At 37.0% G+C, this 16,583-nt stretch overlaps 1 protein-coding gene across 3 annotated transcripts in view; it reads right to left on the bottom strand.

Moving 5' to 3' along the window:
* The window catches only part of LCLAT1 (lysocardiolipin acyltransferase 1), a 121,551-nt gene that overhangs the window by 59,636 nt on the left and 45,332 nt on the right, over nucleotides 1-16,583 (bottom strand). For all 3 annotated transcript variants that reach the window (XM_075413131.1, XM_075413129.1, XM_075413130.1), the window contains one exon: nucleotides 5,123-5,269. In XM_075413131.1, coding sequence (XP_075269246.1) covers nucleotides 5,123-5,269 — 147 coding nt within the window. The remainder of the gene's footprint in view (nucleotides 1-5,122; nucleotides 5,270-16,583) is intronic.

The following is a 16,583-nucleotide window of genomic DNA, read 5'->3' on the forward strand; positions in this document are numbered from 1 at the left end:
CCCTCTTGCTCACTCTCTCTGAAAAAGATGAGTAAGCATTGCTTTCTAGAAACAAGTATTCTCTTTCTTACACTGTACTGACGCCAAAGTAAATCTACCCCCAGACTTCTTGATCACCATTCCTACTAGGCATATTTTGCATTTTAACTCTCTGGTTCTATTTGCTCCTGTGATAAAAAAGAATACACAGAATAATCTACTTTTATGGAAAGCAGCCCGTTTATTAATAGAGGGTGATGTGGGACCTTTCCTGATCCAGAACTGCTCCACACTTTATCTCCTCTGGTCTCACACTGTCTTGCCTCTCCTCCCTTACCTCCTTCAGCTAATACATGCTGCCTCTCAGAGGGTACGTTCTTTGGGGCGGTAACAAGTACAAGAAGTCCAATATATTTTGAGTCTTTAGACACTACAGCAGAGCAATTATCAAACTACACAAAAGAACAAGAATTTAAAGGGTCTGGCCATAACCTCTTCTATTTTTTTTTTTGCTCCTGTGCTGCCTTTGGTACATAATTTGATTACATTTTTTCTCATTTATCTCAAAATTGTGTTGGCAAATCCCATTTATCACACTTTTAAATTACTGGAAAAGCTCAGAAAGCCAGCAATTTCTAGAAGCAACACACTTGAGAATTTCATTTAAAGCAACTGGAGGAAGAAATTATACTAACACATTCTCTTCATTTTTGAGTTACAGATTTTTAAGAAGTTAGATTGCTTTTGCCCCTGAAAACCAGAGATTACAATGAACAAATTCCTCTTTTTTTTGAAGTCAAATTACATTTCAAATTTGTGAGCTAGCTTTGAATTAAAACAAAAATCTCTAGAATTTGACTTTGATGAAAGGCATAATGCAGCAACAAGCTGCATTTTGTGAGTCTAAAGAGTATTTGGAACTAAAACTCCAAGACTTCTACCCAACAAAATGCTAAGTCTGTACTCCCCATGAAATAAGTATGCAGTGTATGAGTATCCTCTCAAACAAAGAAGCTCACATGCTTTTGCAGACTGAACATTGTCCAGGCTGATGTATTTTGCTGGATGTCACCCAAAAGAATTATAAACTTCTCTCATCATCCTACTGGAAAGCTGATTCTGACAACTTTACTACAACTGTTTCTGACCAACTCTCAACTACTTTTTTTTTTTTGCTAGTAATAGTGCACTGAAATTTAAGTATTAAGTACTACCTTTTCCTTTAATCTGACCTGTGATAAACACATGCATGTATTTCTATGACTTCAAGTACTCTCAAATGATATTGGTACCAGGCAGTGAAAGAATAAAAAAGTACTTCAAAAATCTCTCTTAAAAAAAAAAAAATCCTCATTTATCTATTAGAGGTTTGCATAGACAGCATAAAAGCTATATTGGCTCACAGTTAATATTTTAAAGAAAAGTTAAGCAATTGTTGCTATTTGTGCTACTTTCAAACTATTACATGTTAAATCAACCTCGAGCAGTGCTTTTGAACAATATTCTTTGCATTCCTAAAGTACATCATATTTACTAGAAAACAGAAAAATCCAACTGCAGTTCATTGTTACCTTCTAGAAGGAATATTGTATGTGATCCACATCACAACATTCCTGCCAAAATCTGGGCTCTAGCAAGCTTTCCTACTTGTTTTTGAGCTGCTCCTCAAGGAACAAGGTCTGTGCAATCACATTCTGTCCACCTGTTCCCCTGAACTTAGGAAGCTATTGCCACCTGCAAACAAAGTTTGACAGAGACAAAAGATTCAAAGATAATTAAGCCCCAGAAAAAAAACACAATGGCTGAGTAAAGGGGAGGCTCCAAGAGTAGAGCTGTTAACAACGGGAAAAGCCAGGGCAGGCTCCAGAGGTATTCAGTCTGTGAGGGCTTTCGGCACAGCATGCAGCAGTCTGTCAGGTATCGAAAGTATTGGTGAGGATGAGCCACAGCACACGATGCCTCTTGCCAGGACAGCAGCAAGAGAATTGTGGAGGAAACGTCACGCAGACGGAAACACAATGAAAAAGGGAAGTTGGAGTGAAGAAGAGACCACGTATAGGGACGCAGACACAAATCCATAGGAAATGAGGCTTTAACAGGCGCAGAGCAATACAGCAACTTTTTTGTGTGTTATTGCTTTATGAAGAATTACCACAAATAGTCTTGTAAGGAACACGAAAAAAACAAAAGAACAAGCCAAATAAGCTGTATTCCAGCTTTCCAGAAGCACTAGACTTAAGGTTGCTTTGTTTTCTTCAGGGCTTCAGAAAGTCTGGCTATATGGTTATCTGCTGAGGGCTTCTTTCTACGCAATTACAATAAAATACCTTTGACGCACTTAGCTTTAACCTTGACGTACTCCAGAGCGAAAAGATGACCAACCTATCAGAAATAAGTATATAATTATTACCTCAGACCCTATACATCCAGTCTGCAAACAGGGTTCAGGGTTCATGAAATTTTTACTATTTTTATATACTTAATATTTTTTATACTATTTCTAAAATTTATATACATAGCATCTTCCACTGCAAAATACTTCACCAACTTGAAGTCAGGCAGTGGGCCATATTTAAATACAGTCCTACTTTACATTTCTTTGAGATGTTTCATTCTCAAATACCTGAAAACATTATACAATTTTTTACAAAGAGGAGTAAATCTATCATTGTCATGTGGCCACTGAGAAGATAAAAAAAGGATAGTAGCGCAGAGCTGCACAGCAATTCTGCTTTTCAGTGAAGTACATCTAGAATGTTATATTTCATTTTAAGCACCAGAAGAATTTTATTTTCAGAAGTAATTAGCAGTTTCGGAATTTGGACAGAAAACAAGAACCATTGCCTCTATTTTTGCAAAATGTTCCCTAGGATATTGAGAAACTATTCAGAACAAAACTGTGGTTTATTTCTTATTCTAAAAGATGGAACTTGAGGTTGCAATAGGTCCTTATATGTCAACAACATAACAGTTTTCTGAAAATCATTTTTTCAGAATGTTAACACAAAATACATTATTATGTGCTATCATTCTCATATGGCATACACTTATGGCTTGGTCAGGATTAGCTCGTCCAGGGATTTTGCCCTGTCTCCTATAATATTCTCAAATATGAGCTAATGTTCCTTGTGAAGACAGTTAGATATGGAGAGCTATTTACTTTCATAGAAAAAGCCCCAGGGTTTTGCCTGTCTCTATATACCTTATTATGCAGAAATATAATATCAAGGTGGCATTCATGACTGACGGCAAGTCAGAGCACTAAACACAGGGCAGTTGAACACGTCAGAAGCCAGCACGGCTGCCCAAGGAAGCAGTGCCCTACTGTCTTCTCTGCCCATCACTCCGTCCTTCCCATCGCACTGCTTCCTCCCTGGGCTGCTCAACAAACAATCGGCAAACAATCACCACCCATCTGCTGTGGCTTAAACTCAGCTCAGTTAGTGCAGATAACCATCTGTCAATGCAAAGTTAAAGAGTAGGAGTTACACATGTATAAGGAAGGAAAAACAGAACAACAGAAATATCTTTAAAAAAATCTGTCAAAAATCTGTATTTAGAAATCCAATTAGAGAAGTTTTTAATATTAAGTGAAGAATCTTGTCTGTGTGAATTTCTCATTGCGTGGTATCAACAGCATATACTTAAATATAGTCTAAGTCATTTATATCAGTTACAAGAGAAGAAAGAAGACCCTGTGTTTCCTTAAGCAACTCCACATTCAGGTGGGAGCATTCCCACTACTGCCTTTGGGATTCCGCAGCACACGTGTTAACACACTGTGGCTGACTCAGTCCTCAGTAATTCTTCTTTTTTAAAACTGCAGTACGAAACTTCCTCAGTTCTTTAGAATCTGTTGTCTCTGAGGAATACTGGGAGGGATTAGAAGGTATACAAACAATCCAACTCTTTCAGTCATCTTGAGATGGAAATACCTGTTCAGAAAGACAGTGTGAGCAACCCAAGGAGTCGTCTCCTGACTCCATGAATAAGATTAGGATGTTTTTCTCATCATTCAGAGCTAGGAGGGGAGAGTTGTTCATGAATTGAAAGGAAAAAAAAAGATAACTTCCATCCTTCTTCCTAATTTTAGATACTAAAATAACAAATTCAGCAACAGATAACACGTGAAGCAGTCCAAGAATGTACAATTAATTTATCCTCTTTTAGGAAGGCTGATTGAGTGATGACAATTCCCTACAGTGTGATCGCATCTGAATACTATACATATCCATTTCTAAGAATATTGGGAATACCGAAGAAAAAATAGCAGTATACGTTAGCTGTTTTTATACTGTGTCTGGTACTTCCTGATCTAGCATTGCAATAAAATAAGATTTGAGAATATCTGCAATGGAAAGTATAGTAACATCTTTTAAATAAGCTAAAAGGTAGAAGTTTAATTGTAATTGATTTTCTGTTTAAAGATGATGCTTATCAAATCATGATGCAGGCATGAACAGCCACAGAACATTCATACAATGTTTTCTTCTATTGGCAATTGAGTTGTCTTCAACACTGATTAGCAGCTTGCTACTGATGCCATAAGATACCAGTATTAAGGCAGATATTTTGTTCAGAATTAAAACTACAGGATTGAACTCATTAAATTTACTCTTATGATAATGTCAACATTTGTTTAAGGAAGATATTCTTCTTAAAGAGGCAGATAAAGACTGCTTACATGGCCTAAGGAACAAGTATCTCCATTTTCTCCTCTTAAAGCATTAGACAAGAAATCTAATGGAATTGTTAGTTCTCCACTCACTCTTCCGTAGGTCTGAAACGATTTTGCACTGTTTGCCCCAGTAATAAATGAAATGGGAACATGCAAGTGATTTATTCCAGGTCTTGAACCCTATTTTTGCTAATGCAATGTACATACGGTACTGACTAATACAAAGCCATTTCAATCATCAGATGCTTTAAAATATACGTTATTTCAGGAAAACTGGCAAAGTCTCTCAACGGAACTACATTTTGTGCATCTCAAATGAATCAGCACATACAATCATTAACAATAATTTCTACTGTCCATGAGAACCCAGTTTTACTCCTGCCTTGACCTTTGTTTAACTGTTTCCATAAACAACAAAGAATTTCACATCAAACGTTCCACAAGATGATGACAAATGCAGCCTACCTGTGAGATCAGTTCCTTCCGGAAAGATGAGGAGTTGTAGTGGTTCATGAATGTCACAGAAATAATCCAGCATTTTTTCAAAGTGACTCTTATCATCTTCCCACTTTCTCTGAATGAAAACAAAGGCAGCAACCTGCATCGCCCAGCCTAAAGTTTAAAAAACGCACCTTTAGTAACATTTCACTCTGATACTTCCATAGTTTCTGTTATTCCAAACCCTTCTGTAAATTGTGTTAGACACAACACTATTTACTGCCCACCTGTGCTCACCTCTGATTGAGAGCACTTAGTTACCTTGTAAAATGAGTTTCAAATAGGAAGCGAAAGAATGCATAATCTAAGTAAGTTTGGAATGGCTACAGTTTTGCAAAACTCAACCTACCAGAGCCAGAAAAGCTTTCCACAAAGTAAGAATAGGATCAATGCTGTCATGAGGCGAAGTATTTAAAACCATGGCCCTCACTGTAATATCCTTAGTCACTGTAAAATTGATTTGCTCAAGGGAAGGCACTGCACCTACAGACAAGTATCTGAGCAACACACTGCTGTATATCAGAAAGCTGCATTATATAGAAATAGTTGCCCCTGGTATTGCATGTTAACCACATGCACTGTGCACAAAACGTCTATCACTTTGAGGGCTTTATTACATACATCATCTTGTAATTTTCACTACTAATAGCAGAAAATAAAAAGTTGTTCTTTACACTTGATTATAGAAAAAACTTAATGTATATCCATTTGTTTGTACTAATACACAAGACAACTGTGAAGATTTACTGCCTGACATCAAACTAAGAACTTAATCCAGTTAAATAAATGAAATTGCTGCTGAGCCTGCAGCTCAGGGGTCACATGCCATTATCATCAATCAACATTCTTGGCTTTTCTGGCACAATTTAGTATACAATATATCACATAATACTAGAAGTTTTGTGCACTAGTTCAGACAGCAGGATGAAAAATCAGAGTTCCAGTTCTGCCACATGCCTGTGATGCTCCTTTCTTAAACAGGGCTCAGAGAAGCATGACATTGCCTTACCACTGTACTTGGCTAGCTTGTATCTCATCAGAAAACCTGCAGATAAATATTCCACATCAAAGAGAAATCATCACAGCTTCCCAGTCTCCTCTTTGCTCACCACAGCTCTCAAAAGTCTGCTGGTGACTCACAGCATGTTACTCTTACACTTCATTTCAGCTCCTCCTTACAGGGATTCCTTTCTACTCTGTTCATGGCAGTAGCTTCCAAGGAGCACATGCTAGAAAAATCACTTATTAAAGTCACCAATTTCTAAATCAACTTCATAAGTCAGTCAGCCTGGATAATGTATTAACCAAGCTGCATAAGCTCTTCTGTATTGGACAGGAACTTCAATTGTATTGTTAAAGATTTGTAACCTGTATCATGGGTTAGACACTTTTTATTTTTAAATCAACGAAACAGATGGAGCATGCATAACTAAGATATCTTCTGCAATCTGGACCTAATGAGTCCCAGATACTCGAATAATGATTGATATCCAGTCACTGAATACTGGAAGTGGTTATATGAATTAAGAAAAGAAATGCTCAGAATGCAGTCTCAGCAAATCTTTTCAAATCTGCACACTGTACTTGTTAAAAACTCTCTGTAAACAAAACTAAACTTTGACCACAATATTTTATGTGCATCTATGCACATATCACATTCCCACATCTGCAGAGTCAAGAAGTATCAGTGCAGCTTTATTAATAGAGACTATCTATGTTTAAACAAATTATTTACAGGAAAAAATAAAGGTCAATTTTAAAGTAACTGAAAAGTAACTTTGAGAATGTAGATGCTCCACAGGACAAAGTGGAAAAATACATAGATATTAGCAAACTTATGTTTTCTATACCAACTGTAGTTTTGGTGTTTTCCAATTGTTCCTACCTCTCAGTCCAGGCCTTTTGTATGTTTTGTGTACCCTAGTCACTACACCTAAATTTATTTATGCAAAACCTGTACTGTGCTAAACCATTTTATTGTGTGGTATCACACATCAGGCCTAAATTATTCATTCTTTGTGTTCTCGTTGCAGCAGTCCGTAGGCGGGAAGAAGGGAAATGAGAAGCAAAATAAACGCTCACTTGGGAAGCCTGCTGATACTTTCCCAGGTCAGCAGCTCCTTAGGAAGAGCAATTTTAGTCCATAGCAGGGAGACAGCATGGAAAAAAACCTCATTGCCAGATCCCACCCTCTCCCCTACCATTCTTCATGCAACGTAAGACTTCAGATTATACAGAAACTTGTGTATAAACTTTTTCTTGCCATCATTCTTTAACAGCACTGTAGACATCAAATTACAAACATCTTTAGTTACTAAGAAAGCTGCTGCTTGGGTGACTCATATTTTACCTGACTAAACTGCCTTAAAGTAGAGGATATAATGCAGTAGTTTCCCATTCCTGTCCTAAGTGGCGGTGTTATATACGGGCTATGAAAAATTAAACAGAGGCAGTAATGTAATGACAGTAGGGTGTTGGGGAAGAAAGAAAGAGAGGGAAGGGAGTTGGGAGGCATCCAGGTTTTAAACAAACAACAGGTCTGATTTTCTAACCTTTCCAATAGAGAACATCCAGTGTTCTGGAAGAATTTTTCCATCTTTAAGTATATATCGAATTGGATAAGATGGTCCTGACTGCTCAAATAAGCAGTCAGTCAGATGACTAATAGTAAAGGATCCAGACTTTCCTCCGCACTTATCCCAGCACAGCACACTGCGCCAAACTATTTTACCATCTAGGAAAGTGGAGGAATCTTCCACATTCGCTCAGCTTGAAGGCCTCCAGTGAAAAGCAACAAAAATATGAATTACTGCTTTGAACCAAAAGCTTGGTCCATGCACTGATGGGGAGAAACACCTGCTGTTTACATGTCTCACCATCCCACCAGATTCGAGTGGGAAAGGAAACCCAGCACAGGTTTGTAGACACACGCCTTTGGACACCACAAAAGCCGCTCTCGCTTTGATTTCCTTTCCACAGTGTGTCTGCATTGTGCTGCTGGAAAAAACAACATGCAACAAGTCAGAGGCACGACATGGGATCCAAATGGGAATGTACAGAGAAACAAGAGAAATTCAGGAAAGCAGTGGGCAAAATGAAAGGATTTGCTAATCAGCAAGACGTATGAATAAGCAGCAGAAGGGAGTACCTTCTCTGTGCAGCCTGCAGTGAGACATGCTGTTTAGTTAATTGTTGTGAAGTTTAGGTCAACATATTGTCCAAGAAAAGTAATTATATTTTGCTCTTTTGCACAACGTTTTTGGTCATCTAAAAGCTCCCAGGCAACACATGAGTTTTCCGAGCAAAGGCAGCATTTACCCAACTGGGGAAAAATGGTTGTCTTATGATTTGCAGATTCTTCAGAAATCATCAGCTGTAAAAACACAGCCGAGAAACAGTGAAGCTAAAGTAATCACAACAATGCAACTCCACTTCTTTCCTAAAACAGTCTTCTTGTAATAAACGACATCTCTGATAACTAACATTGCCTGGAAAAGTATACAAAAAACATCACACTGCACAGCTCTTGCTCAAAACTGCAAAGCAGCAGCACCAAAACCTACTAGGTAGTTAGCCACACTGACCTTTAAATCAACTTTTCGGAGCTGAAAAAAATCAAAAAGGCAGCTTCCAGTCTCAAGTAACACATACAGGCTAATGATATGTATTCCACACTTCAATAAGTCTTTATCAGGACATAATTCTACACAGAAAAAAAATCACACTTACACAAAAAGGAAAGCCTGCTATCGAACTAGAGAAATGTGCTGTATGTAAGAATTTTCTTACTGCCTTGGGGATAAAGCAAATTATAGCTTACACAGTTGAGAATTTGCAGCATTGTATTAAAAATGTTAGTTGCAAGTATAAAGCTTTTTAAATTCTAAGACCCTGCACTTCTATTTTCCTCACCACAAAATCCTTTAAAAGAAAATAGCACTTGAAGCTGAAATTTCTTTAGTGTGTTTTCATTGCAAAGGTAATTTGGGAGTAGGTAGATACTAGGGATGTAGGTGGCAATGAACAATAGAGAGAAAGAAGCAAGTAGTGCAAAAAAAAAGGTCTTTGATTTTGTATTGCAATTTTATGAACATTTCCATAAGCATCTCAAAAATTTGATACCCCAAAAAATGACGTCTCTGTAGAAGGAATATCATGACTGATATTGAAAGCAAGCATACATCAAGAAAATGGTATCTGTATATTCTCTATAGCAATGCAACAGAACAACTAACAATACTAAGCTCCCCACAAATAAAATTCGATACGTGATTCAAAACTGTAGAAACAAGTAGGAAAGTAGGCCTAACTATGGGATTTCCTTACTGTATTCATTCATCTTCACTCTTTTCTTCCACTGCATTATTCACCATTTTTTCATATCAAAAATTCTCTTGGTCAAAAATAAACACATTATTTAGTGTGCCTGTATTCAGCAAGGACCTGGTCCTGATCAGGGTTTTTGAGGCAACAGTAAACCAGATATCGAGGCTTAATAAGCGAAATCACTCAGAAGTACACGATCCCACTGTATTCAGATAATTGGGTCTATTAACAGTTTGTTATTCCAAGTGTTTTGCTGCATAAAATATCCACAAGGCAACAACCATGCAATTCTGAATGTTCCTTATTTTAAAGATGGGTAGGTATTAAACAGATGTTAGCATACAGAAAAATCACACAGGAAGCCAGGGCTTAAAGTTACTATGGATATACTGTTTTCATCAGTATAGACTGCTGAACAGATTTCTGGATGATCCAATTTAATTTGCATTTTACTGTTTTTTCTAGACAGTTTGTGTCTAATAACCCAAAGCAAATTAGAAATTAAGATATTTTTTAAATTTAATGTAATTGTTCGAGTGCACAAACTAGAAAAATAAATAAGTCCTTGAAATAATCTTGTAATGCACAATCTCTGCTCCTGGCAAGTTTTTTTTTTAACCATGTTCATTTCCAATAATGTAGTTAACAGGAGTATAATGAATTGAACAACTACCATTCTTTGAGCAAATTACAAAACTAGCTAAGAGATAAAATTAACAAATACAGATTCACAGTAGCACTCCTAATTTTACAGTGAAACATTCAATTCAGTCTATTTATTCATTTGATTCAATGTATTTTCAAGGTGTCTGTTTAAACGCTGGTATGCTTTTGCTATTGCCTTGCCCTGTCAGGCTCTGAATGTCACTTTAATCTACATTTGTATTTAAATTATTTTTAAGGTCCTGTTCAGTTCAGCCTATGTATTTCACACATGTGTATACCGCAGTCTACTTTTTGCTTAGACAGAATATCATCTCTTCCAACATGTGTGAAGCCTTTTCTCTTACTAAGACAACTTCAGTGAACAAACAGCAATGCTGGAAACACCAAATTATAAGGTAACTGAAAAAAGAAAAATATTCTGGTTTTGCTCTGATCAGCTTCACCTTTGATTTCCCATAGTTCTCATGCATTTGTTTCAGTAACAACATATTGTAAGTTTTTTATTTAAGTCACATTCAAACATTAACACTTTCTTTATTTCCTTTGTCCTGCTTCATTCTCTTGTGGGACAACACAGTATGTGCCAGATACCTCTGCTTATTGTTTATTTATAATAAATCAGAAGCTTTTCCAAACAATGTTTACAGTATGAGATCTACTTGTCAGGGCAATAACGATGTTGTCAAAAAGCTAGCCAGATACAGTGGCCTATGTCTTAGCTGTGAAAATTTAACTGTGAGACCTTCTAGAAAGGATATTCCATTGAAGAATTGGTATCTCTCAGTCAATACACACAGAACAAAAGTGTGAAAGTACGTAGGAAAAAATGATGACAGTAATAGCAGGATATACATGTATATAAAGCACCCAGAGGTATACCATGCTCTTGGAAAGTATTCTTTCAATAGTCAATCCCTTAATTATGGATCAGAAAGATGCTACCTGGACACTTCATACTCAAATCTTCATTGTATTTCCTAAATTATGTTATTTTTATAGAGTATGGACAATCAGATGATTAACTCTACCACTGTATTAGTGCTACTTACACAAAATCTTTGTGCTAAAATGCTATAAATGCTGTTAAGGAATATTAAACCTATTCAGTTACAATATTCATCTTAAAATAATGCTTCAAATTTCATCTGATGTACTACGGAAAATCAGAATAACATTACTCAAAACTAATGCAAACTGAAGCAAAGGCTTAAACCTCTAGGATAGCTGGAAAGTCACTTTTTCTAATGCATTTTAAATATACATCAATACAGTGAAACAGCACATGAAAACCTAAGGATTAAAAAAGGTGAGTCTTGCCCAGGACGTATCTGGAGAAAAGCCCCACGTCATTCTAGAATCTCCAAAGGTGGTAAAGAAACAACCTCTAGCTATTATATCATGGAGAAGTTAAAAGACCTAAAGAAAGCAGCTGAAAATGGCAGGGTAAAGTGCGAGCCTCTCCTATGGATGTGTCATCTTTACTGCAAATCAGAGATGGTGAGAGATTTTACAGTTCAACACCTTTTCGGTAGGCCTGTATCCTCTTCAGATGCTCCATTTCCTTACGGGAGGGACCACGAAAGTGAAGAGCAAAAAAAAAAAGAACTGGAGACTAGCTGCCTAACAAGGCAACAGAACAGGACCTAATTAACATCTCTGGCTGCATCTCTGCACTGTGGTCCCATAAAGGTGGGGGTTTCTTGCCCTGCACTCTCAGACTTTTAGATGTGTGTATTGGAGAAGCAAAGGGGGCAGAGAGAGCCTGGAGTCCTTAATATACAGAAAGGATAAGGAAAGTTTAAATAGAACATAGGCTAATATTTTTTTTTTCCCCTGAGAGAGTTGGGAGAATTTCTGTGATATTCATCCAAAAACACTCCTATTATGTCTTTCCTGGATTATCAAACAAAGAGACAGCTGGGAAACAGGCACCTAAATCTTTTTTTCCCGGCAAAAAAATGCGTGTAGAGTTACAGGCAAATTAAACTGCATTTTTGCTTCAAAGTATAATCCTTCCCTCACACTTACAACTTCTTCAAGAGAGTCTTGTGTATCTGTCTTCACCATGAACAACCATTAGAATAACAATTGCGCTTTCCATTAGAAAGCATACTTTTCAACTTCTACTTTAAAAATCGTGTAGGATAACAACTCTAAGGTAATTAAGTCTGGCAGCTCAGAATTGAAATTCTAGAAGACAAAATGTCACAGCTCCTCAAAACTCTCATTTCAGCCTATTTTAACATAACAAAGATACTTGAGACATGAGCTATACTAGAAAGTTCAACAGGTTATACTTTTAACTTTTTAAACCAATATGCTTTATTGATAAGAATTTGAATGCAAATCCAGTTGTAGCCTGAACAAAGACTTTACGCCAAAGTATTTATATCCCTACCTACAGAAATAGCTGTGGCAGCACAAACACTTCCATGCCAATACAAAGCGTACGGATTCCCCACAGCGTGCTGCTTTAACTACACTCCAGTTAAGTGCTAAAATTTTCTAGGCTTAGAGACACAATATTTTACTTCATGGTAGCTGATCCATCATAGCTGTCGGTGTGCATGCTCTTAGCCCGTGGCAAAGGCAGGATAATTTGAGTTGTTTTTGCCCTGCTTCACTGAAAACTAAGATGACTCAAATTGTTTTGAATTTGCTTCAGGCAAACCTCGCACACATGGACAGCTATAATGGATCAACTGACGCGCAGCAAAAGATTTGTGGGGCTAAGGCCAGTGCTGAAACAGAGCACAAGTCCTTTATTTTCCCCTGGCACTTAACACAACAGGGGCCAAACCTAACTTGAGCCTATGAGAGCTACAACACGAGTGACCAGCTGAATGAAAAGCAAGAACTAAAAAGCTCCTACATTGCGCAGTCTCTTCGAGAGCAGTGTTAGCCACAGAATAACTTGAATACAGAGATGAAGATCTGGACAGAGTTACCCTGTTATCTCTGCCCCTAACTACTCCAGGTACGCCTGCTTTGCTTCTTCTCCTTTTTCCTTTATCACCTCGTCCTTTCCTAACCTGCTCCTGCCCCAATCTACTCCAGCTAGAATTCCCTGCTTTAGCAGCCTCGGGGAGACTTCTTAAAAATGCTAAGTCTTCAGGATATGCCCATCAATGGTACCTGCAGCACCTGCATACCTTACATTTGTACACCGAATTATGGTGTTACTTATTTTTTCCATCTGCATTAAGCAAAACCAGGGCAAATATTCTCTTATGTAGCAGCCATGCACTGACATTAACCCCTTTGGTTACCCTCTCATCTTTCCATCAATTTATTTGAGAGTCCTCAAATTAAATCCAAATTTTAATTTATTTTTCATGTAGATGTCGAGGCACTTTTAACCACTAAAATCCAAATATTACTGCAAGCCTGCCAATAATTAAAATCCTATTTAAAACAACGAACACATGTGAATTCTCCATCAATAAATAACATAATTAAATACATCTCTATTTGGAGTGAAGTCCTACTGGTTCATATCACAACAGGACTTTTACAAATGAAACTATTAAGACAAAAAAATAAAAGGCTGCAGCTAACTTCTAGGGATTATCTGGTCATCTGACACTACTGTGTATGCCGTGTATACGTACTCGAACAGTATGTATTCCACAGTGTATGCTGAACACAGCTGCATCATAATCTGCAACACTTCCAATGCTTTTCCTTATTAATTTAGAATAGGTGAGAATATAAATTGTATATATCTATTACAAGTACTGTAGAGAAGTCTATCTTGTCAGACTATGCAGGAAACTGTCAATGCCATTAGAAATTCTCCTTGAAAATTGACATTGCAGAATGTGTCAGTAGTTTCTGATGATGTCAGATGAGAAACTGCAGCAACAGCTAGGAGCAGAGTAGTGCTCCCTCGAGACACCAACTTTGGCAAGTTGTACTGAAACGCTGCAAGAATGTTTCTGAAATTGAGATTACTGAAATGTAATACCTCTTTCTGAAAACTTTACTGCACACAATTTATCAAGCCAAAGCTACAGTTCCAGCAAGAAAGGACCATCTGTTTTTCTTCGGGCTTCTTTTTTTAAGGCTCACCTTCAATCAATCTAAAGTTTATTCATAACCTGGAATGCAAAGAATTACTAACTTAAGAGCTAGATAAGTGACTCAATGCTTCTCCTTGAAACACCGACTCCTCTGATTTTAATTATAATTAACTAGAAAATAACTGCCTGCTTGTAACAGAGACTCGTTAAATCCGATACCTTTACACTTTTAACCTACAAAGGGGGCAACAAGGATTCTGAATCTATCTGTATTCCAAGCTTTGCCCTTCACCTACCATATATACCACTTGGATCAGTATAATCTCTCGTAAACATATTTTTACACCCCAGCTGAGACAGTACTTGCAGCAACAGAAGTGCAATGCTTAACACTCACAGGGTTTCCAGCAATATGGAAATTAAAGGGTTGCATTATAAACCTTCTCTTACACATAATTTTAAACAAAATGGTTGTAACAAAAATCATTTGAAAGATCAGAAAAAACTGTGCTGAAAGTAATACAGTATATTCATTCAAATATTTCTCAAAACCAAAGTAAAATTACCTTTAGGTAAAGATTTATTAGAAGTTATATTTAGCCAATATATCAATACTTCCATGATCCTATACTTTTGACTACGTACAACTAATTAATATAAATATACGAAAAAATGAAACTGAAAGACATGATGAAAGCAGCTGTTTTAGTTTCCACAAATATTATACCTTAAATGATCAACATCTAAAGTATCAACTACAGCTGCAGTGCACTGAAACTGCCCAGCTGATTTCCAAGTTATCTTCTTGCCTTTACAAGTTCATAAAATAAACAAAACTTTTATGTGAAACCACTGGACATAATTTAACCACAAAAAAAAAAAACCTGACAGACACCTATGAAAAACCTATAGTAACACATCAGGGCCCTTAGAGGTAAGTAGGAGTAATTCTGCTCTTACTGATGAGATTCAGGGTTGTCCACTTTGGACACCGTTTTCTGCTGTATCACTGCACCACCAAACATCATATAGATTCGTGATGAAATCTTTTCCACCAATCTTAATTTCAGCCAAGAATCTCACTTTCCAACTCCCCCCTAATTAGGTGGCTACACAGAATACTTTAATTTTGCAAGAATCTGCCACCCAAAACACAGGTTGACTGAACATGGAGACACATATTTCTAAAGCCTCTTTACAGATAAACCATCATAGAATAGAAGCTGAACATATATGATTTTAGACTATCAAATTATGGCTTGAGTGAAGGATGTAGTTTAGCTGGATTCCTCTCCTGTAACCAATAACACAACACTAACAGTCTACTAAAAAATAAGCTAAAATGTACAACATTGCAACCAAAGTACTCAAAGCCCATATATATTTTGGAGGGTGCTTAGGGATCTGACATATAGTGGTTTGTAACACTACAGTCAATCTACTGCCAGAAACTGTCATCCTGTAACACAAGCAACAGAAGTAGGTGTCTGCCTGTGCCACCTCTAGCATCACAGCCCACAAAGTGGAGTATGATCCCAGAATTTCATTAGTGGCTTAAGCTACTGTGTCAGACTACGAACAAAGACGGCATCGTGGTCTGCTAACATTGTTTTGCCACAGCTCCACCTGCCTAAGCCTACTCATCAAATCTATTAGATCTACTCAGTTTATGCACAGAACTGAGAAATGAAAAAAAATAAACCAATCTCTAAACAACTCCCGACACCCTTTCAGGAACCAGATTTGCCAAGCATAACATAGCATCCAAGCTCCTGGAGCCGACTTTCCAATTTGATTAAAGGCATTAACAAGCATACAAACAAATGTTTTGTTACAAAAAAAAATTTTAAAAAAATTGCTACTTTTGAAAAGAAACCTATGAATCTTCCAGACTATGCTCTTGATTCTATCTTCCATCATTGATTTAAAACGTTGCATTTGCAGCTGATTCTAAGATTTCCAAATATCTCTTCTGTATTATGAAGATAAAACATTTATCTAAGTATGTATTTTCCCATTTCCTGTAATGCTAAAAGAGATGTCTTTTGTCAACTAAAATTGACTTTAATGCTGTACTGTTAGGGAAAAAAGTATGTTACATACTTGCAGCTCTTATTTAAAAGGACTAAAGGCCCAGCAAGTGAATGCAATAACAGTGCAACAGTATGAGAGATCCTCCATATGGAAACCTGCCAAAATTATCTGTTCAGATAAATGGCCTGACAAAAGAGAACCATAAATAAGGTTACTCTTTCCACATCATAAAGTTGACGCATCTCCTGCCCAAGCTAATTTTGTATAAAACAGCAAATAAATCTAAGAGATAAATAAAATGCAAAGAGATGCTTTTATTTCAAATAAGTCTGCCTACTTATTCAGAAACCATTTGTGCAACAATTTTTGGCCTATCTGAA

This window comes from Opisthocomus hoazin, chromosome 2 (assembly GCF_030867145.1).
Source record: "Opisthocomus hoazin isolate bOpiHoa1 chromosome 2, bOpiHoa1.hap1, whole genome shotgun sequence".
Classification (NCBI taxonomy): Eukaryota; Metazoa; Chordata; class Aves; order Opisthocomiformes; family Opisthocomidae; genus Opisthocomus; species Opisthocomus hoazin.